Raw genomic sequence first — 22,827 nt, forward strand, 5'->3', positions numbered from 1 at the left:
TTGATTCCTCCCATTTCATTTATTTTGAATTTCAGTGACTTCTCCATACCACTATGCTAGGAACTTGTCTGTCATTCTTACTTTTCAACTTTCTGTGTGTTGTCTTTCCCAATTGGACTATAAGGTCCTTGGAGACAGGTACTTTCTTTTTCCTGTTTTTATCCCCCGAGCTTAAGACAATGTCTGACACATAGTAAGCACTACATAAATGTTTTGTAGCCTACTAACTACTGGCTGTTGGATTTTTTCTGTTTTCATTTTGTCCTAAGGCTCTAAAGGATTTGGGCAGTTTAATTTAAAGATTTCCTCAAATTGCTGCCTAAGCTCTGTTCATGATCTGTTTTTTGCTACGAGGAAACTTAAGATTTTTTCCTATACTTTCATTCTTGACTTTGTTTTTCAACAATTTCTGTCATCTCTTATTATCATTAACTTCTATTTGAGCCATTCTAATTTTCAGAAAGACTGATGTGCATGTAACGTTTGTTGATACTTGTTGTACCCAGATGCTATTTCTTATTTCAAGTAGTTTCTTCCATGTCTTATTTCTTTTCCAATTCTTTCCTCTAGTTCACTTGTTTCAATTTTTTAAATTCTTGCTTCCTTTCTTCCAGGACTTCGCAATGAACTTGCGCCCAAGTTGTGTTTTTTTCTGAGGTTTGATGGGGTTTTTTGGCTGCTTTATGTTTCTTGGTATATTTTTAGGCTTTAGGAGTCATTCTCTTCTGGATTTACATCTTTTAGCCATCACAGGTATCGTAACAGTTCTTTATGAGGGAATTTTTTTTTCTCATTCTACTGCCTACTTCTTGACTTTTAAAACTTTGTTAATCCTGGGCTCTACAAACTTCCGGAAAGGATGCCAGGGCTGAGTTTTAAGTTCTATTATTCTCTTAAGAGTATTCATTGTGAACCCTCATAAATCCTCAACTTTTCTATATATGTCTAGCAAGAAACAGCAGGAAGAGCTAGAAAGAGAAATCCCCAAGTAACCTCAGACAGTGTAAAATATTTGGGAGTTTATTTGCCAAGACAAACTCAGAATCTTTTTGAAAACAATTATAAAACACTTCTCACGCAAATTAAATCAGATTTAAATAACTAGGCAAATATCAACTGCTCGTGGATAGGGAGAGCTAAAATAATAAAAATGACAATTCTACCAAAACTAAACTATCTGTTTAGTGCCCTACCAATCAAAATTCCAAAAAATTACTTTAATGAGTTAGAAAAAATTGTAAGTAAATTCATATGGAGAAATAAAAAGTCAAGAATTGCCAGGAGCTTAATGAAAAAAAAAATGCCAACGAAGGTGGCTTAGCACTACCTGATCTAAAATGATATTATAAAGCATCAGTCATCAAAACTGTTTGGTATTGGCTAAGAAATAGAGTGGTGGACCAGTGGAATAGACTAGGTGTAAAAGCAGGAGAGGATTATAGTAATCTGCTGTTTGATAAACCCAAAGAGTCTGCCCATTGGTATAAAAACTCCCTCTTTGATAAAAACTGCTGGGATAATTGGAAGTTAGTATGGAAGAAACTTAGATTAGACCAACACCTCACACCCTTTACCAAGATAAGATCCAAATGGTTACAGGACATAGACATAAAAAACAATACTATAAGCAAATTAGAAGATCAAGGACTAGTCTACCTGTCAGATCTATGGAAAGGGGAACTGTTTATGACTAAGGAAGAGTTGGAGAACATCACCAAAAACCAATTAGATGATTTTGATTACATTAAATTAAAAAGCTTTTGCACAGATAAAACCAATGTAATAAAGATTAAAAGAAATGTAGTAAATTGGGAAACAATCTTTACAACTAATGATTCTGACAAAGGACTCATTTCTAAAATATACAGAGAACTGAGTCATAGTTTTAAAACAAAAAGTCATTCCCCAATTGACAAATGGTCAAGGGATATGAAAAGGCAATTTACAGATGAGGAGATCAAAGCAATCCATAGCCATATGAAAAAATGTTCTAAATCATTATTAGAGAAATGCAAATTAAAGCTTTGCTGAGGTACCACCTCACACCTCTCAGATTGGCCAGTAAGACCAGGAAGGATAATGATCATTGTTGGAAGGGATGTGGAAAATCTGGGACACTATACACTGTTGGTGGAGCTGTGAACTCATCCAACCCTTCTGGAGAGCTATTTGGATCTATGCCCAAAGGGCAACAAAAATGTGCATACCCTTTGACCCAGCAATACCACTACTGGGTCTATACCCTGAAGAGATGAGGGAAAAGGGCACAAACATTACTTGTACCAAAATATTTATAGCAGCCCTGTTTGTGGTGGCAAAGAACTGGAAATCCAGTAAATGTCCTTCAATTGGGGAATGGCTTAGCAAACTGTGGTATATGTATGTCATGGAACACTATTGTTCTATTAGAAACCAGGAGGAATGGGAATTCAGGGAAGCCTGGAGGGATTTGCATGAACTAATGCTGAGTGACATGAGCAGAACCAGAAAAGCACTGTACACCCTAACAGCAGCATGGGGGTGATGTTCAACCTTGAAGGACTTGCTCATTCCATCAGTGCAACAACTGGGAACAATTTTGGGCTGTCTGCAAAGGAGAGAGTACCATCTGTATCCAGATAATGAGCTGTGGAGTTTGAACAAAGTACAAAGACTATTCCCTTTAATTTAGGAAAAAAAACAGATATCTTATTGTCTGATCTTGTTACCTCTGAGAATTCTGTTCTCTTTAAGGATATGATTTCTCTCTCATCACACCCAATTTGGATCAAGGTACAACATGGAAACAAAGTAAAGACTGACAGAGTGCTATCTGTGGGGTGGGAGTGGGGGGGAGGGAAGCAAGATTGGGGGAAAACTGTAAAACTCAAATAATGTCTTTAATAAAAATAAATTTTAAAAATAGAGTATTCATTGTTGTGCTATTCCAGGATCTCAGAGACAATTTGGGCTCTTAAGTGATTGCATGATGCAAGGAAAATTCTAATATTGTCTTCCTGATCTGAGTTCTACAAGTTCCTGAAATGAGTTTGGGTCAGAGTTATAAACCTGTGGGCTTGGCTCTGGTTAGATCTTCAGTAGACTCTTGCTGGATTCAGTTGAAATACTCTGCAGGTTCAGAGTGATAGAACTGCAGGCTCTCTGTAGTCTTAGATTCCTGCCCTAGCAGAATAAGTGCTAAAGGCTTCAGAGTGGGTTAAGGACTCAACCTGAGACACTGCTCTGAAGTCAGAGTCACATACCCACCACCACCACTAGATATTCATCCCTTCCTTCACCCACCCTGTATGTATGTCCTGGAACTGGGAAGTAAGCAATGGAGATACTAGTTGGTCCCTTTTCCTACTCCCCACTTTCCATCTCCAGTTCAGTTTGGTTCAGATTAGTCTGTTCTAGTATCCAAGGAACATGACACCCCACCTAAGATAAGCTGAGCCGCTGAAATCTCCTCATCATGCTGATCAACTCAGGTTTGTATACTCAGCAGCCTCCTCCGCTCTGACTGGAAGACAAACACTTGGATTCCAAAGAATAAAGTACCCCTGCAACTGGTACCCCTTTGGTGCCATCATCCACCTCCCTTGCATTTTGCAACTTCCTTTTGAGTATTGTCTTCTATCACTATGTCTTTTTGACCTTGTACCTCCTATTCAAGATTCTGACTGATACGTTTTCTAGATCTTTGGGGAGGAATTGTTTTGGAAAAAATCAGTTGTACTTCTTGACTCTATCTTATGTACAATTAAGAACAATTCTTTTAACTCACTCTGATAAAAACTGCTGGAAAATCTAAGGTCAGAATGGGTATAAGAATTATATATAAAAGGTGATATCAAAAGCCAATTAGGAGAACAAGGAATAGTTTAACTGTCAGAACTATGACCAAAGAAGATATAGTGAACATTACAAAATGCAAAATATATAATTTTGAATACATTAAATTGAAAAGTTTTTGCACAAATAAAACAAGTTTAACCAAGATTAAAAGGAAAGCAGTAAGTTGGGAAACAATTTTTACAACTTATGTTTCTGACAACGGACTCATTTCTAATATATATAACTGAGTCAAATTTATAAGAATGCAAGTCATTCCATAATTGATAAATTGTCAAAGGATATGAAAAGTCAACTCTCTGATGAAGAAATTAAAGTTATCTAAAGTCATATAAAAGTGCTCTAAAATGCATTACTGATTTCAGAAATGCAAATTAAAACAATTCTGAGGTACCTCCTCACACCTATCAGACTGGCCACTATAACTAAAAAAGGGAAATGATCAACTGGGACACTAATACATTGTTGGAGAACTGTGAACTGATCCAAATTTTTTGGAGAACAATTTGGAATTATGCTCAAAGGGCAATAAAACTGTGCAAACCCTTTAATCCAACAATACCATTACTTGCTCTGTATCCATAAGAGATTTGTGAATAAGGATAAAAAGCCTACATGTACAAAAATATTGGAAATTAAAGGTACACCCATCAATTGAGGAATGGCTGAATAAATTATGGTACATGAATGTGATGGGAATACTGTAAGAAATTATGAGGGATGGGGCTTCAGAATAACCTGGAACGACTTGCATGAACTGATGCTGAGAGAAGTGAGCAGAATCAGAAGAACATTATACATGCTCTGTTCATTTCTCTCAGCAATACTGGGTGATGATCAACCATGATGTACTTGTGTATTTCGGCAGCACAATAATCAAAGACAATTCTAAAAGATTTCTGATGGAAAATACCATCCATTATCCAGAGAAGGAACTGTGGAGTTAAATTGCAGTTCAAAGCTTACTATCTTCTCTTTTTAAAAGTTGCCTTAGTTATATTTTTTCTGTTAATTTTTTTTCCATTTCAATTTGATTCTTCTTTTACAACATGTTTAGTATGGATCTATGTTTATCTTGATTATACATGTAGAATACATTAGAGTACTTTCTGTCAGGAAGAGGGGGAGGGAGAAAAATGTATAACTCAAAATCTTACAAAAAACTACTCTTCATTATAGTTGGAAAAATAAATAAAATATTTATTAAAAAAATTCTTTTCTTGTACTTAATTACAAAGTTTATATTAATCACTAAAAACAAATATAATGAAGCTGGAAAATTTGTTTCAAGGCTATGCCTTAAAATATTTTTAATTTATTAAATCAGACCCTTTTAGAAGAGGTGATGGAATCTTCTTAACTGAATTTAAATCTTCTAAGCTGAGCTCAGGTACTCAATTTTACTTTGCAACCTTGGAATAACTAGTCTTTTAGTAGATGACTCCCAACCTAAAAACTAGGAATAATATTTGTTACATTTCTAAATAAACAAGAATCTTTTTTGATCATGCAACAGCTAAAAAATCCCTCATGGTTTCAATAAATGCTAAAACACAGATAAAAAGGTATCGTGAATATATGACTAAAAATAAATACTAGGTAATGATGGGAATTAGAGATGGTGAAAGGAATAGGCCTCCCTCCTTTAAAGACTAACTGTTCCAATTTATAAAGATCTAAAGGGACATAGAATTTAAATATATTTGGACTATACTACATAGTATAGTCTCTTTTTCTGTACAAGTCACATGTTCTAATAGCATTTAGCTTCTTAGCTGTGACCATCTTTCAGAAGAAACTATCATATCTTTCCCTAAAATATTACTGTCACAGCTTTTCTTTCAATAAATTCTTAAATCTTCAGACTTTTTCTTTTAAAGAAGTAACTTCGGGGCAGCTAGGTGGCACAGTGGATAGAGCACCAGCCCTGGAGTCAGGAGTACCTGAGTTCAAATTTGGCCTCAGATACTTAATAATTACCTAGCTATGTGGCCTTGCGCAAGCCACTTAACCCCATTTGCCTTGTAAGAATCTTAAAAAAAAAAGTAACTTAATGTAATCTCACTGTTTTTTACTGAGATAAATCTTAATCTTCAAAAATTTAACAATTCTTATAAGTGCTAAGTTTATTTCAGCAAACAGTATGAGGGCAAATATCTTTTCTGTTAAACAAAAAAAGGTAGGGACGGCTAGGTATCGCAGTGGATAAAGCACTGGCTCTGGAGTCAGGAGTACCTGGGTTCAAATCCGGTCTCAGACACTTAATAATGAATGACCTAGCTGTGCGGCCTTGGGCAAGCCACTTAACCCCATTGCCTAGCAAAAACCTTAAAAAAAAAAAAAGGATAAAGGAACCCACAAGTAAATCTCTTGAGTCAAATCACTTGCAGATATCTTTTGCTCTATTATTCCTAAGAACTTATTATATTCAAATTAAAGTGATTTCTCCCAGGGGTGTTTTAATAAACACCTCAAAGAATAATAGTGGTTGCCTTCCAAAGAAAGCAAATATTCTCATGTTATCTGATTACCCATCACTCTGGGGCCTCATATATAAAATGAAGGAGTTTGAATCGATGCACAAAAGGTCCCCTCTAGTCACTATCTATATCTATCTATCTATCTATCTCTCAGTTTTTGCAAGGCAATGGGATCAAGTGACTTGCCCAAGATCATACAAATAGGTAATTATTAAGTGTCTGAAGCAATTTGAACTCAGATCTTCATGACTCCAGGGCCCGTGATTTATCCACTGTGCCACCTAGTTGCTCCTATATTTAATGCTTCATAGAGAAATATAAAGAAAATTGAAAAACTTGAGTATCACTTATGTTCAACTGCAGATAACCATTTCTGTAATCCTCTATATCCTCACAAAAGATGGCATTTTTAAACTAACAGACTAAAAGAGTCTTGTTTGTACCAATGAAAGTAACAGGGATAATTCACAGAAGGATTATTATTGCTATTAGTTTTTATTTTTTCCTATCAAAGACAAAGTTTTCAATTTTACTTAAACTCAAAAAGAATGGCTGAATATAAGATGGTGAAAATTAAATTTCTCTTTAAAATGATTGTGACACCATTCATTTCTGGTTATACCTACCCAGCTGTAAATGTTCTTAGTTAAGGTTAACTATTTCCACAGAAACCAGAGGCCAACCATTCATTAAAAATGCCAAGATCATTCTCTGAACTCTCTTAAAAATGGGTGGCTGTTTGTTTTAGTTTATCTATTTTTAATTGAACAATGATCAGCTTTTCTTAACAGTCAGCTTCTTCTATTTATCCACATAAAGAAAAAAGTAAGAAGTCACAAGAAAGATCTTTTGTTGGACTTCCAGCCAAGATGGCAGAGAGAAGACAGGCACAGTTCTAAAGTCTCCTGATCTCTTCCCCATCTATCACATGAAACAAACCTTTTAAAAGAAATCCGAACCAGGAAACCCAGAAATAAAAGCTAGGAGAGGAAAATCTACCTCAGAATTTGTCTCCCGCAGCAGCCTTGGCTGAGTACCAGCAGGGGAGTCCGAGCTCCCAGGGAAGATCAGCCAGACCAACAGCTGAATCGGAACCGGGAGTCTGAGGGCCTGAGAGCCGGACCTGCTGGATCAGCGGTGGGGCTGGACGAAGGGGGCTTGGGTCCGCGGGGAAGCAGAGGCGCTGGTGTTGGTGCTGTCCCCCTGGAGCTTGGGGAAGGGGCTGTGGGGAGAGGTCTGGTGCAGGAGAGCTGCTGACACCATCCCTGGGCTTCTCAGGTCTGAGAAACTCTGAGCCCAAGTCTCCATTGCACTGAGGCCTCCTCCCAAACAAATGCAAATTATTTCTGCCTCAGGCCCAGGTGTGTGAGCAAAAGAACCAGCCCAGCTGAGGAATCACCTCAGGCCAGGGTAAAGCCCACCATTGATTTTAGGCAAAAGAATTCAATAGCTCCAATACCCTCCCCTCAAGCAAAGGGAGAAGGCCTGGCAACCAAGGTCACAGACACCCCAGAGAGGGCAACCAGCACCTCCTACTGGCCAGCCAGAGAAACTGCACTCAGTAAAGCCTTTAGAGATCCCAAGCCCAGGTGAACCAGCCCCACCCAACTCAAGGTCTTAGCATAATGAAGAAGGGTCAGCAGAAAGGTGGATCCATAGAAAAATTCCAGGAAGGGAAAGACCCCAACCCAGAGAGACCTGGAACATCTGAGGAGAATACAATCTGGTCTCCAGCACAGAAAGACTTCCTTGAAGAAATAAGGAATGAGTTTAAAAATCAACTGGAAAATTTGGGGGAGACAATTAATACCTTGCAAAATGAGAATAATTCTCTCAGATCCTCAAATGGGCAAATGCAAAAAGAAATTAATTCTCTCAAAACCTCAATTGGTCAAATGGAAAGCTCTTTCAAAAGTAGAATTGACCAATTGGAAAAGGTTAATGAAGAAAACTCCTCCCCCCAAAAAATAATGGAGTCTACAGAAACAAATGACTCCACGAGACAGTAAGAGTCAGTTAAACAACAAAAAATAGAAAAAATAGAAGCAAATGTGAAATACCTCATCAACAAAACCACTGACCTCGAGAATAGATTGAGGAGGGTAAATCTGAAAATTATAGGACTTCCTGAAAACATTGAAGAGAAAAAAAAGCCTGGACTTAATATTACAGGATCTGGTGGTGGAAAACTGCCCTAACATCATGGAATAGGAGGGCAAAGTAGTTATCGAAAGAGTACATCGATCCCCACCAGAAAAAGATCCTAAAAGGAAAACACCAAGGAATGTTGTGCCCAAACTCCAGAACTCTCACACAAAAGGGAAAATCCTGCAAGCAGCCAGAAAGAAACAATTTAAATATCAAGGAGCCACAGTGAGGATCACGCAGGACCTAGCTGCATCAACTTTAAGGGATCGAAGGGCCTGGAACAAGATGTTTCGAAGAGCACAGGAGTGTGAAATGCAGCCAAGAATCTACGTTCCTGCAAAGCTGAGCCATCTCTTCCAGGGAAAAAGATGGACATTTAACAAAATGGAAGAATTCCAAAACTTTCTAATGAAAAGACCAGAGCTAAACAGAAAATTTGCATATCAAACAGGAGGTTCAAGAGACACATGAAAAGGTAAAAAGGGGGGGGGGGCAGTAAAAGGAAAAAAATGCAATCCAGCAAGTTGAAACTGGCTCTATCCCAGCGGGGGGCGGGGGGGTAGAGACTCTCATAAATCCTGAGAAATGTAACTCTAACAGAGAGAATAAACCTAGCCAGAAATGATGGACATCCATGACCTATCCGAGAGACTGCTATCTAATGGGATGTAACTGGCTTTAACTCCACTGGGGAGAAAGATTCTAATAACTCTCAGGAATTTGGACTCTATTCAACAGAATATACTGAACTAGAAGGGACAGACACTCAGAATTTTCTATGACTTGAATAGAATGATCTAAAAAAAATATACTACCTCCCTAAAAAGGGGGACAGGAAAGAGACGGGAGAGGATTGAATGGGACAAATCTCATTACACTAAGAGGTACAAAAAAACCTATGGTAATAGAGGGGAAGAATGGAGCAGAGGAGAAACACCTTAATCTTCTTCTCATCAGACTTGGCTTAAAGTCAACCTACGTATACTCAGTTAACTTATAAAACATCTAACCTTACAATAAGTAAAAGGGGAAAAGGGGAGGGGGGACAGAGAAAGGGAAGGGGAGGGGGGGACAGAGAAAGGGAAGGGGAGTGGAGAAAATAAGGGGAAATAACAAAAGGAAGGGAAGGGAAAAGGGAAAGGGGAAAGAAAGGGGAGGGTGTGATATAGGAGAGCAAATACACTGAAGGGGGTGGTATTCAAAAACAAAATACTGGGGAATATGGATAAAAGGGGAGGAAAGGGGGGAAATACAAACAGAGGGAAGATAGCACAGAGGGCAATAAAGAATTAGTAATCATAACATTGAATGTGAATGGGATGAACTCTCCCTTAAAATGTAAGCAAATAGCAGAGTGGATTAAAAACAGAATCCTACAATATGCTGCTTACAAGAAACTCATTTGAAGCAGAGAGATACATACAGAGTAAAGGTAAAAGGTTGGAGCAAAATATATTTTACTTCAGCTGAAGTAAAAAAAGCAGGGGTAGCAATCCTTATCTCAGACAAAGCAGCAGCAAAAATAGATAGCGTTAAAAGAGATAAGGAAGGAAACTTTATCCTCCTAAAAGTTACAATAGACAATAAAGTCATTTCAATATTGAATATATATGCACCCAGTGGGACAGCACCCAAATTCTTAGAGGAGAAGCTGAAAGAATTACAGGAAGACATAGACAGCAAAACTCTACTAGTAGGAGACCTCAACCTCCCGCTATCAGATCTAGATAAATCAAAGCATAAAACAAACAACAAAGAAATTAGGGAGGTAAATAGATTGTTAGAAAAATTAGATATGGTAGACTTATGGAGGAAACTGAATGGGGATAGGAAGGAATATACCTTTTTCTCTGCAGTACATGGAACTTATACAAAAATTGACCATGTACTATTTGCAGATGACATGATGGTCTACCTAGAGAATCCCAAGAAATCATCTAAAAAACTACTGGAAACAATTAGAAATTTTAGCAAAGTTGCAGGTTATAAAATAAACCCCCATAAATCCTCAACTTTCCTATATACGACTAGCAAGAAACAGCAGGAAGAGCTAAAAAGAGAAATTCCATTCAAAGTAACCTCAGACAGTGTAAAATACTTAGGAGTCTATTTGCCAAGACAGACTCAGAATCTTTTTGAAAGCAATTATAAAACACTTCTCACACAAATTAAATCAGATTTAAATAACTAGGCAAATATCAACTGCTCATGGATAGGGAGAGCTAATATAATAAAAAATGACAATTCTACCAAAACTAAACTATCTGTTTAGTGCCCTACCAATCAAAATTCCAAAAAATTACTTTAATGAGCTAGAAAAAATTGTAAGTAAATTAATATGGAGAAATAAAAAGTCAAGAATTGCCAGGAACTTAATGAAAAAAAAAATGCCAACGAAGGTGGCTTAGCACTACCTGATCTAAAATGATATTATAAAGCATCAGTCATCAAAACTGTTTGGTATTGGCTAAGAAATAGAGTGGTGGACCAGTGGAATAGACTAGGTGTAAAAGCAGGAGAGGATTATAGTAATCTGCTGTTTGATAAACCCAAAGAGTCTGGCCACTGGGATAAAAACTCCCTCTTTGATAAAAACTGCTGGGATAATTGGAAGTTAGTATGGAAGAAACTTAGATTAGACCAACACCTCACACCCTTTACCAAGATAAGATCCAAATGGTTACAGGACATAGACATAAAAAACAATACTATAAGCAAATTAGAAGATCAAGGACTAGTCTACCTGTCAGATCTATGGAACGGGGAACAGTTTATGACTAAGGAAGAGTTGGAGAACATCACTAAAAACCAATTACATGATTTCGATTACATTAAATTAAAAAGTTTTTGCACAGATAAAACCAATGTAATCAAGATCAAAAGAAAAGTAGTAAATTGAGAAACAATCTTTACAACTAGTGATTCTGACAAAGGACTCATTTCTAAAATATACAGAGAACTGAGTCATAGTTTTAAAACAAAAAGCCATTCCCCAATTGACAAATGGTCAAAGGATATGCAAAAGCAATTTACAGATGAGGAGATCAAAGCAATCCATAGCCATATGAAAAAATGTTCTAAATCATTATTAGAGAAATGCAAATTAAAGCTTCACCGAGGTACCACCTCACACCTCTCAGATTGGCCAGTATGACCAGGAAGGATAATGATCATTGTTGGAAGGGATGTGGAAAATCTGGGACACTATACACTGTTGGTGGAGCTGTGAACTCATCCAACCCTTCTGGAGAGCTATTTGGAACTATGCCCAAAGGGCAACAAAAATGTGCATACCCTTTGACCCAGCAATACCACTACTGGGTCTATACCCTGAAGAGATGAGGAAAAAGGGTACAAACATTACTTGTACCAAAATATTTATAGCAGCCCTGTTTGTGGTAGCAAAGAATTGGAAATCCAGTAAATGTCCTTCAATTGGGGAATGGTTTAGCAAACTGTGGTATATGTATGTCATGGAACACTATTGTTCTATTAGAAACCAGGAGGGACAGGATTTCAGGGAAACCTGGAGGGATTTGCATGAACTGATGCTGAGTGAGATGAGCAGAATCAGAAAAACACTGTACACCCTAACAGCAACATGGGAGTAATGTTCAACCTTGAAGGACTTGCTCATTCGATCAGCGCAACAATTGGGAACAATTTTGGGCTGTCTGCAAAGGAGAGTACCATCTGTATCCAGATAAGGAGCTGTGGAGTTTGAACAAAGTACAACGACTATTCCCTTTAATTTGGAAAAAAAAAAAAAACCCCAGATGTCTTATGGTTTGATCTGGTTACCTCTGAGAATTCTGTTCTCTTTAAGGATATGATTTCTCTCTCATCACACCCAATTTGGATGGAGGTACAACATGGAAACACAGTAAAGACTGACAGAGTGCTATCTGTGGGGTGGGAGTGGGGGGGAGGGAAGCAAGATTGGGGGAAAACTGTAAAACTCAAATAATATCTTTAATAAAAATTTAAAAAAAAATAAAAAAGAAGTCACAAGAAACATGAGTACCTAAATATTTAGATATCAAAAATATTCTAGAGATAAGAGCCTACTTTAAGTCAGCATGAAGTCAAGACAATTTTATCCCCTACTTGATAGATGGGCTAGAATAAATATCATTGAAAAATTCAACACAGAAGGAGATGTCTACTTCCCCATGATGACGAAACAGTTAAGTATGTCAGGAAGAGGTAATAGCAAAAGACAAAAACAAGGATAATAACAACCAGGTTAGACACTCACCTCTCTCAACATATTGTTCTCTTTTTCTTTTTGCTCCAGGAGACTTTCCAGGTGGTGTACATGCATCTCTGCCTCCGCCAGCCGTCTTGTTCTCTCATGGTCTTCTTCAGTAGCCTTGGCAGACAGTCCTTTACTCTGCAGCATTTCCAAGAGCTTTTTGATGGACTCATCCCGTGCATTCAGTGTCTGTTTCTGAGTCTCAATGCGCAGCTCCATTTCTTCAAGGGTCTTACGAAGAAGGAAGAGTTCCTTAGCTTGCCTCTCATGTTCAGCATGTAGCCTCTGAAAGTTCTCCTCGGTCAGCTCTGCTGCAAAGGGTTCACTAGCTCTATTACTACTGTCTTGCTGAAATAGCTGGTTTAGGTCCCTCTGGATCCGCAATTCATCCTGGAGAGCCTGGATTGTCATTTGCATGTGCTTTAATGACAAAAAACAAAAATCCTAAATCAGTGACTAAGGAAAAACAGGGTCCTTCTCAGAACACTGCATTTTACAATGGAGAGGTAGCCTTATTTTATCCTCAAATGAAAGGAAGAAAACTGATCTGCAACATGCCAGTAGTTCAACCAGTACCATTTCTAATTTTGGGAGAAATAAACAACATTTAAAATCTCTCAAAATACAACTGAGTAATTTATCTCTCCAGATGAATATTCTAGAACAGATGTATCTGATCCATGGTCCACAAGCCACTTGTGACCCTCAAATTCCATACATGCAGCATATTATATTTTATTATTATATTCATTGGGAATGTGGGTTACACTGAAGTCATAAAAAATATTAAATTCTATATGTGACACTTGACATGTTTTACTTGGGCAATGCAGCCAAAAAAACTCAAAGGTTGGGCACCTATGTTCCAGGGCAAGGATGGGGAACCTTTTTCTGCCAAGAGATATTTGGATATTTATAACATCATTCACAGGCCATAAAAAGTTACCAACTTAAAAATTAGCCTGCTACATTTGGTCAAACATTTAATTAATTCATCCCTAAAAAGCTCCTAGATTTATTGAATTCTGAGTCTTGCCTGCAGTTGCTACGGCAGAGCCAGTCCAAAAGATTTTTTTGGGACTTGCCAGTGGGTTGAATATTCCCCACCCCTATTCTAGAGTGGTCACAAATACCTCAAAAAATTAGGGAAAAAAATTTTTTTTTTGTATATCAACAGCAGAGGTTAAAAATCTGTAACATTTACCTCAGGTGACATAAATGTTAACAAAATTAAAACACTAATCACCACTGATGATATTTTGAAAGGGAACAGGGCAGCAAACAAACACACACACACACACACACACACACACACACACACACACACACACACACAAACACACTCTCTCAATTCACCAAATCACAATGATGGATGGATTTATTACTATAGAGAAAGTTCAGAGGAACCACAAGGGTGGAGTCCAAAATATACATTAACATCCCTGCTGCAATATACACAATAAATGAGCATTCAGCATTTGCTTAAAAACTATCAAAGCCACTATTTAAATCATTCCAAAATTCTACCCATTACTCCTAATTCTGCCCTCTGGAAAAAATCTAAAACCTCTGAATACTTAAATACTAGTGCTTGCATATCAAGATCATTATGTCCTTCATCCTTTGTCTCCCTCTCCATCAGTCTTATTAATGTCCTTTCTAAAAAGTGACTTAAATTTGGTCTGACCACAGCAGAGCACAGTAGATTTCCTCCTTTGCTTTGAAAAACAAATGCTTTAATTCAAAACCATAGTTTTAATTGAGTTCAAGCTTGCATTAGCTTGCTTGCTAAATTATATTGACCTTACTAGCTTAAATAGATAAGATCTTTTTCAAGTAATCTGGTATCAAGTCACACCTCCCACATACTGAATCTGTGAAGTTGATTTTTTTTAACCCAAATTTAACATTTTACATTTATCCCTATTAGAATTCACCTAATTTTATCAGCTCAACATTACATTCTTTTAAAAAATCTATAAACTTATTTATTTTCGCAGCAATGTGCAAAGTTTTCAATATTTTCTTGGGGGGGGGGGGGCAATTGAGATTAAGTGATCTTCCAGGGGTCACACAGCTAGTTAGTAGCAAGTGTCAGAGGCTGAATTTGAATTCGGGTCCTTCTGACTCCAGGGTTGGCAGGTCTATTTACTGTGTCACCTGGCTGGCCCATTAAGTTTTTTGGTATGATTTTGAGTTCCACATTTTTCTCCCTTTCTCCCTGCATCGCACCTCCCCTTGACAACAAATATCTGATACAAGTTACACATGAGTTAAACATATTTCAATATTAGTCATCCAACATTATTACACTCTCTCTGGACTCAAATGCTGGCATATAAATGTTCATTCTTCCTCCTACAATGGCTTCCTTAATAATATACTTTTCCAAATATTCCAATTATCAGTACTTTCATCCTTAAAATTACTTTATATTATTTTGTATATCCTTCATATTTATATGCATTCTCTCAACAGAACTTAAGTTACGTGGGACTAGAACTACTTTTATCTTTGGATCCACAACATTTTTATAATAATAAATCACTTGTATATAGAAGACTCTAAATGCTTATAGGAATTAATTTAATAATAAAGTAGATGAACTTATTACTTTAGAATTATTATTTATTCCTATTAATTAATAATTAGTTTCCATGCATCACACAAGTCAATTTTACACGTCTGATAATTAAAAAGTAATGCTAGTTCAACTTGAACCAAACAAAGAAGTAATAATCATTCATTTGACTTTGTAGTTAAACAACAGAACATAAGCTAATAAAAAAATCAAATGATTTTGGAAACTGAGGCTTTTGGTCAGAAACTGAGAGAACTTAACTTGTCTGCTTCTCTAGTCTAAAGACAGCAATAAGCAAACTTGATTCAGCAAAAAATGAGCCCACTACAAGGGGGAAAAAAGCAATATTAAGTGGAAGATTCTAATATCTGAATACTGGACACAGAGTCTCTGGTCGGTCTCCTTTACTTTTACTGCTTGATCCTGGTTAGTTACTTGAGCTCTCTAAATCTACAATACTACCATACTATCTAATACGTAATTGTTGTAAAAACTAGTTTCCTTTTCTTGCCACCCAAAAGAAGTTAAGGCACTATCAGAGTAATCTTTTCATGCAGAAAATATTTTAATAACTTTAAAAATTGCTTTCTACAAATATATGTATATGTAACACATATATCTATATCTATATAGATCTATATATATATATATATATATATATATATGCATCCCTTCATATTCATGGAAATATTTATAGGCCTCATCAGCAAAAGATTTAATGCAGCTGAAGTAGAACCTGATTGTAGCTAACATTTGATATATGCTTTAGCAAAAATATTTGAATTTAGTACTGCAAGTATTCATCTAGTAAAAAGGAAAGCATCTCCTATGTGATTCCAAGCCCAGTAGTTCATCCACTGTGCCACTTAGCTGGCTGATCAAATCTGTTTCTCTAGTTTTCCTGACACTTGTAAAATTGTAATCCTAAAATGAAAGTAATTCCCTACAGGTCAAAGGTCACATTCTCCCTAAGACTGAAGACCTAAGATGGGGAGGACAGCCACAGGAAGAGGTATTTAAATTATTCTGCCACAGACTGGGAATCACTCAGCCTGGAGGACTCTTCAAAGCGCTGCAGCACAATGCATCTCTTCCAAAAGCAATGTTGGCATCTTGGAGCCAAGATTTTGAGCTAAAGCAGCAAGCTGGCAATAATGACAAAATGTTGGAGGGGTTATGGGAAGATAGGCATACTGGTGCATTGTGGTTAAAGTGATAAAGCCATACAACCATTTTGGAAAGCAATAGGGAATTCACAAATAAAGTAATTAAAATGTCCACATCCTCTGACCCAGTAATTCCATTACTGGGCTTATACCCTAAAGCCCTCATTTATACCAAAACATTTATAATGGTATTTTTTTATGATAGCAAAGAACTGGCAACAAAGTAGATGTCCATGAGTTGGAGAATGGCAAATCAAATTGAGAATATGAAATTAATAGAATATTATTCTGCATAAGAAATAACAAATATGATGAATATGGAGAAGCATAGAAAGATCTCCAAAGACTAATACATAGTGAAGCAGGCAGATGCAAGAAAACAATTAACACAATGACTATAACAATGTAAATGAAAAGAGCCACAAACCCAAAAATATTAAAAGTGACTACTACAAAGTTATAAAAAATAAATGACTCAAAGAAATATGAGAAGGCATTCCAAACCTACCCTTGTGTAGAGGTAGAAGGTACATAAATGTTCCATATTAAACAGCGTCAGACTTTTTGATTTCAATAACATATTTCAAAAAATCAGTTAAGCAGGGGAGCTAGGTGACAGTGCATAGAGCACCAGCCCTGGAGTCAGGAGTCCCTGAGTTCAAATCTTGCCTCAGACACTTAATAATTATGTAGCTGTGTGGCCTTAAGAAGCCACTTAACCCCACTGCCTTGCAAAAACTTTTAAAAAAATCGGTTAAGCTGATATTTTGCACTTTTTCTTCATTTTTGTCCTTAAAAATATACTATTTAATTTATAAGATAACTCTCAAAGAAGAACAGGGTAAAGAGTCCTGGAAAAGGATGCTGGCAGAAACCACAGTAAAAAAAATCAATAAAAACTTATTTTAAAAAAGAAATATTACTGTCCCTTAAGAAAGAAAAATACATATTTCAGAGAACGTTAGAAGTAAGAACTGATACAGAAGTGAACCAGGAGAATAATCTAACAACAGTCAACCCTAAGGACTTTTAACCATAAGATAAAAACTGTGAAAACTTCAAAAGGCTTTTGTCAAACTGATAAGCAATGACCAATCACATTTCTAGAAGACCTATAGTGAAGTCTGATATAGATATGATGGATGCAAGGCATGGAGGTAGATGGCCATTTTTGGATAAAGTTACCTTGGGAATATGTTTAGACTATGTTTTTGTTTTGAATGGTGCTTTTCTTCTTTTTTTTAATTGAAAGGCATGTACTGAAAAGTACACAGGGAAAAGAGAGCCAAGTTCGGAAGGAAGTAGAAATAAACAGGACAATTTTGAAAATAAAATACTAAATTTATTTTATACATATGTATGTGATATTTAGAATACATGTGAATATACATGAGTGGATACATATATGAAATATGTACATGATATACATGTATGCATATGTAATACATATAAAAGAAAACCATATGGTAAAGAGATTCATAGTTTCTTTACATTTTCTACACAGAAATGCTCTTTTTCTGGTGTTTGTAAAATGCAGAATTTTAAAAATAATTGATAAATTAAATTACAAAAGAAAAAGGATACACTACACAAGCACTAGTATGTACCAAGCACATATTATTCTGTGGTCTAAGAGTACAAATACAAATAGAACTCCTCAATAGGTGTTCTAACAGAAGACAATTAGAGGGAATTGGTGGCACAGGAGGAACATTTTAGTTTAAGAAGTTAAAAGTAAAAAAGTAGAAGGAGAGGGGAATAGACTAAAGCACCCTACCTAGGATCAATGGTAATACTGATGATTTCAAAACTAGAAAGGGGGGACCCAGAAGGGGGAAGTTTGGGATCTGAGCCAATTAACGAGTACAAGAGAATAAAGTGAATCCTAGCAGAACCCTGTCACATTGGTGGAGGGGAGCCTCCAAGGGCAAGTTCCAGAGATCAAAGGGCTAAGTCCTTCAGAATTTGTTTTTCTGATACTGCAGAAGTACTACAAAGTTCATCATATATTTGGTTGTTCTGACTGAAAAAAAAAAATAACTTTTAACGAACTTAATCTTCAAACCATCCTCCATCATTGTCCTGTAATAGAAAAGGTTTGGCTTTTTTTTTAAGTTACAACCTTTTCTGTAAAGAACTTCAGAATCAGAATGAGTATAATAGAATAATATATAGAACTGAAGCCCTATAAAAAAAGAATTCTTACTAAACACATAAGACTGAAACAGGGATTTTAATCTGTAAGAAAGAGACTCAATTTTTGTTAGGTCAACAGTTATACATCTCAGACTTCTTAAAATGAAAATAAATTTTAAAAACTTCATTTTTATTCCAGAAATTTATTTAATGTCACTTAACAGTTGTGTCAAACAATGCTTCTGTTCTAATCTCTTCCCTTTTTTAAGTCAAGGTCCTAGAAAAATTTGCCTGTACTCACTAATTCCATCTCTCTCACTCTCCCTTATCCCTTTTCAGGCTGGCTTCTCACTCTACAGAAACTACTCTCTCCAAATTACCTAAATGTCAAGTTTACAAATCCTTGTTCAGGTCTTAATTTATTTTTACCTTTTTCTAGTTTTTGACCCTGTTGGCCACCCTCTCCAACTAGTTATTATTTCCTAATGTACTTCCAGCTACTATTGACTTCTTTCACCAGTCAATGCTCAATTTTCATGGAGACAATGGTCCTAGAAAACAGCACAAAAGTAGAAAATGCTAATATTGGTGTTTTGAACCTATGGGATATAGGTTCTCTCACAACCATCAAAAACTGTAATTTTTCACTAGGGATTGCTAATATATTTCTGAATATATTTCTTTATAATAAAACATTAATTTTGTACTCTGGGTACTCTAACATAGTAACCAAGACATAATTAATAAAATTCAGAACACAAAATAAAACTGGTAACATAAAAACATTTTTGTCACTACTAATCACTAGAATTCTGTGACCTTTTGTGCTAACATCTCAAAAAAGTTGATTTCAGACAAAATTCACTTTTTATGACACATGAAATCTATAGTACCACAAATAATGTACAACAAATAAAATTTTTAAAACAAACTTTTTTTAACCCGAATATTACTTTTCCTTTGTCAGACAGCACTGTGAGGGTATTATACTGGATACTTTACTGCTGTAAACAACTGTTCTGTCTTAGCCATCCTCTGAATACCAGTGCAACTGCTGCTATCAGGTGAGATCTCAGCATTACCTGAGCCCAAAGGACCTGGACTATTCTTTGGGATAATACAGTAACTGCAAATGCACAGGGAGCTCTTCACAAGGATGTACAGTTGCCAACATGAAATTGAAAATGAAATTACTAATAAAATCATGCAAATTCTTGAACTCCTGAAAATTAAATGTCTAAATGCTGAAGCCTGACAGTGTATCTATTTTGTAAACAGAGTTTTATAGCATTATCCCCGCCCCAAGAGAATGTCATCTCTGTGAGGACAAAGATTACATTTGACTTATTACCAGTGCTTATTGTGACACAATGACTGGAGCATAGTAGATACTTAAAAAATAGAAAAAAAAACTGAAAAAGATTTGAGATTAAAAAGTCCTTCACATTCTTTTTTTTAGTTCATTTTTGACTTAAATGCAAACTAAGAAAAGGCCATTTCTATGTACACAACAGAATATAAGAAAGGATTCAATAAAGAACAATAAACTTTCATTTCAAGAAAATTTATATAATAAATACCGTACATTGTTCTCAAAGCTACCTAGTTTTCTGTGCTATCTTCTAAGTTTTCCTTTGTTCTTTGCTGTGCACTCTGTATTTTTTTTCTCCCTTTCTTGTTCCACACTCCAGAAAAGGCTAGAAAGTCTTTAAAGATGAAAACATATTCAGATACATACGTATCTATAAATTTACACATACATACATATCCACATACACATATGTAAAGACTATACTACGCATATTTCTATTTGTCAGTTCTTTCACTGGGCATGGATAGCATCTTCCTTCATAAGGCTAAATCTATCCATATTTTTCTAAATCAAGCAGCTCATCAATTCTTATATGATAATAGCATTCCATCAATCATAGAGCACAGCTTCTTTAGCCATTCCCTAATTGAAGGACACCTTTCATTTTAGCCAAAATGGTAAGATGTAGGATATCTCAAAGTTATTTTACTTTGTATTTCTCTGATCAATCATAATTTAGAATTTTTTTTCATATCATTATACATTCTTCATCGAACAGATGCCTGTTCCTATCCCTTGACCATTTATCAATTAGGGTGTGATTCATATTCTTAAAAACTTGACAAAGTTCTTTATATATTTGAGAAATGAGACCTTTATCTGAGAGACTATCAATGAAAGTATTTCCCCCCAGTTTTCGGCTTTCCTTAATTATCCATTTTACACTTCCACAACGCTCTTATTTATTTCTACATATATTTTTTCCTAACTATGAGTCTGATATGTTGCATGTTCTAATTTTCTTGTGATATATATCCCTTTATATCTAGATCAGTCTTCTATCCATTCTGACCCCATCCTGTTACATTTAATATATTGGTCTATGCCTAGTTCCCATCAGACTGCTATCCAATTCTCCCAACAATATTTACCACACAATGAATTCTTATCCTCAAAACTTAAATGTTTATATTTGTCAAATACAAAGTAACTACAGATCTTTAGTACTGCTTATTGTATGTCCTCTGCTCTACTAATTTATTTTTCTATTTCTTAACCAATACCAGATAATTTTGATACTTATTGCCTTATAATATAGTTTAAGGTCTGGTAGTCCAGAATCTCCTTCCTTTACAGTTTCCCCTTAGTATCTTTGAAATTCTTGACCTTTTGTTCTTCTGAATGAATTGCTATTTTTTCCTAACTTGGCAAAATATTTTTAGTCATTTAATTAGGATGGCATTGAAAACTGTAATTTTCTTTATTTTGGCTATGTTAACCCATTAACAATTAATATTTCTCCAACTATTTAAATGGAAATTATTTATAAAAGAGTGCTGTACATTTATCTTGCAGTTTCTGTGTCTGTTTTGGTCTAAAACAATATTGAATATCACTGATGACAGTGTAGTTTTCCTATTTTTTTCTTTTAAACTTTAACTTAACTCTTTTAAGCTTTAACTATTTAGCTTTATAACTTTCTTTCTACTCCAGCTCTTTATGTTAACTGTAGGTAGCTCTCACTTTAATTTTGTTTCCTGAAATTGCTGAACTCAGATTTTTAAGCCATTCTGCTATCCATTTCTTTTATAGTTCCTGTCATTCATAAATGAAGCTATAATTAGTTGTCCTGTTCATCCATTCTATTTTTCCTCACTATCCTCATTCTATTTACCCCGTACCTCCTCACTCCTCTAATTTACTTCTACCTACTATCCTATACCTTCCTATTCTTTAATCTATCCACTTTTCTAAAGGTCTCTCCTTTATTCTCTCCCTGGCCCCCCTTAATCTATTTTTCTTTTTAAGGGTTTCTCCCTTACCCCCCCCCATTCTTAAATTACAAACCCATGTAAAAATCCTTCCCTTATTCTATATCCTGGCCCTCTTACTTCTTTCTAAATTTAAAAGCCTTTTATATCCTTCTAGATGTATATGTTCTTCCCTCTTTAACCCATTTCCAATGAGTAACATTTCCAGCACTACCAGCCGAGTCTTGTGTCTCAATTCTTCCTTTCAAATCTCATTTGTATAAAACTTCTTTAAATCTCTTCCTACAGTTTTATTTTTTTAGAATCATTCCATCAAACACAGCACAACCCATGCCTTTCTTTAAAACTACCCAATTAATTATGACAGTCATTACTAATAACAGTTTCACAGATAAATAGTTTTTCCTTGTAGAGTCCCTTGTAACTGGTCTGTTATTTTTTCTGGATCTTATATATCGAATTTTTTCATTAAATACTGCTCTTTTTATCACAAATACCTGAAAATCCCTCAATTTGTTAAATGTTCATTTTTTTTTTGCATTATTTAACCTTGCTGAATGAATAAGCAGCCCTTGGTACTGCCCAGAAATACAGTTTCAAGAGCAACATACAGGCCTTAAACATGTAACCTAAGTCTTATGTAATCCTAATTGAAGCTCTGCAATATTTAAACTACCTTTTCTTGTTGTTTGCAATATTTCCTTAATCTAGGAGCTTTGAAACTTGATTATGATATTCCAGTGGCACAGTGGACAGAGCACTGGCCTTGGAGTCAGGAAAATAGGAGTTCAAATCCAGCCTCAGACACTTGACTCTTACTAGCTGTGTGAACTTGGGCAAGTCACTTAATCCTGACTGCCTCATATCCAGGTCCATTTCCACTCATCTTGATTCAAATCTAGCCACTGGACCCAGATGGCTCTG

The 22,827-nt window shown here is 35.8% G+C and overlaps 1 protein-coding gene across 13 annotated transcripts in view; it reads right to left on the reverse strand.

Moving 5' to 3' along the window:
* The window catches only part of ERC1 (ELKS/RAB6-interacting/CAST family member 1), a 436,241-nt gene that overhangs the window by 309,714 nt on the left and 103,700 nt on the right, over positions 1-22,827 (reverse strand). For all 13 annotated transcript variants that reach the window (XM_074195002.1, XM_074195000.1, XM_074195006.1 and 10 more), the window contains exon 3: positions 12,721-13,137. In XM_074195002.1, the coding sequence (XP_074051103.1) occupies positions 12,721-13,137 (417 nt within the window). The remainder of the gene's footprint in view (positions 1-12,720; positions 13,138-22,827) is intronic.

This window comes from Macrotis lagotis, chromosome 7, assembly GCF_037893015.1.
Source record: "Macrotis lagotis isolate mMagLag1 chromosome 7, bilby.v1.9.chrom.fasta, whole genome shotgun sequence".
In the NCBI taxonomy this organism is placed as follows: domain Eukaryota; kingdom Metazoa; phylum Chordata; class Mammalia; order Peramelemorphia; family Peramelidae; genus Macrotis; species Macrotis lagotis.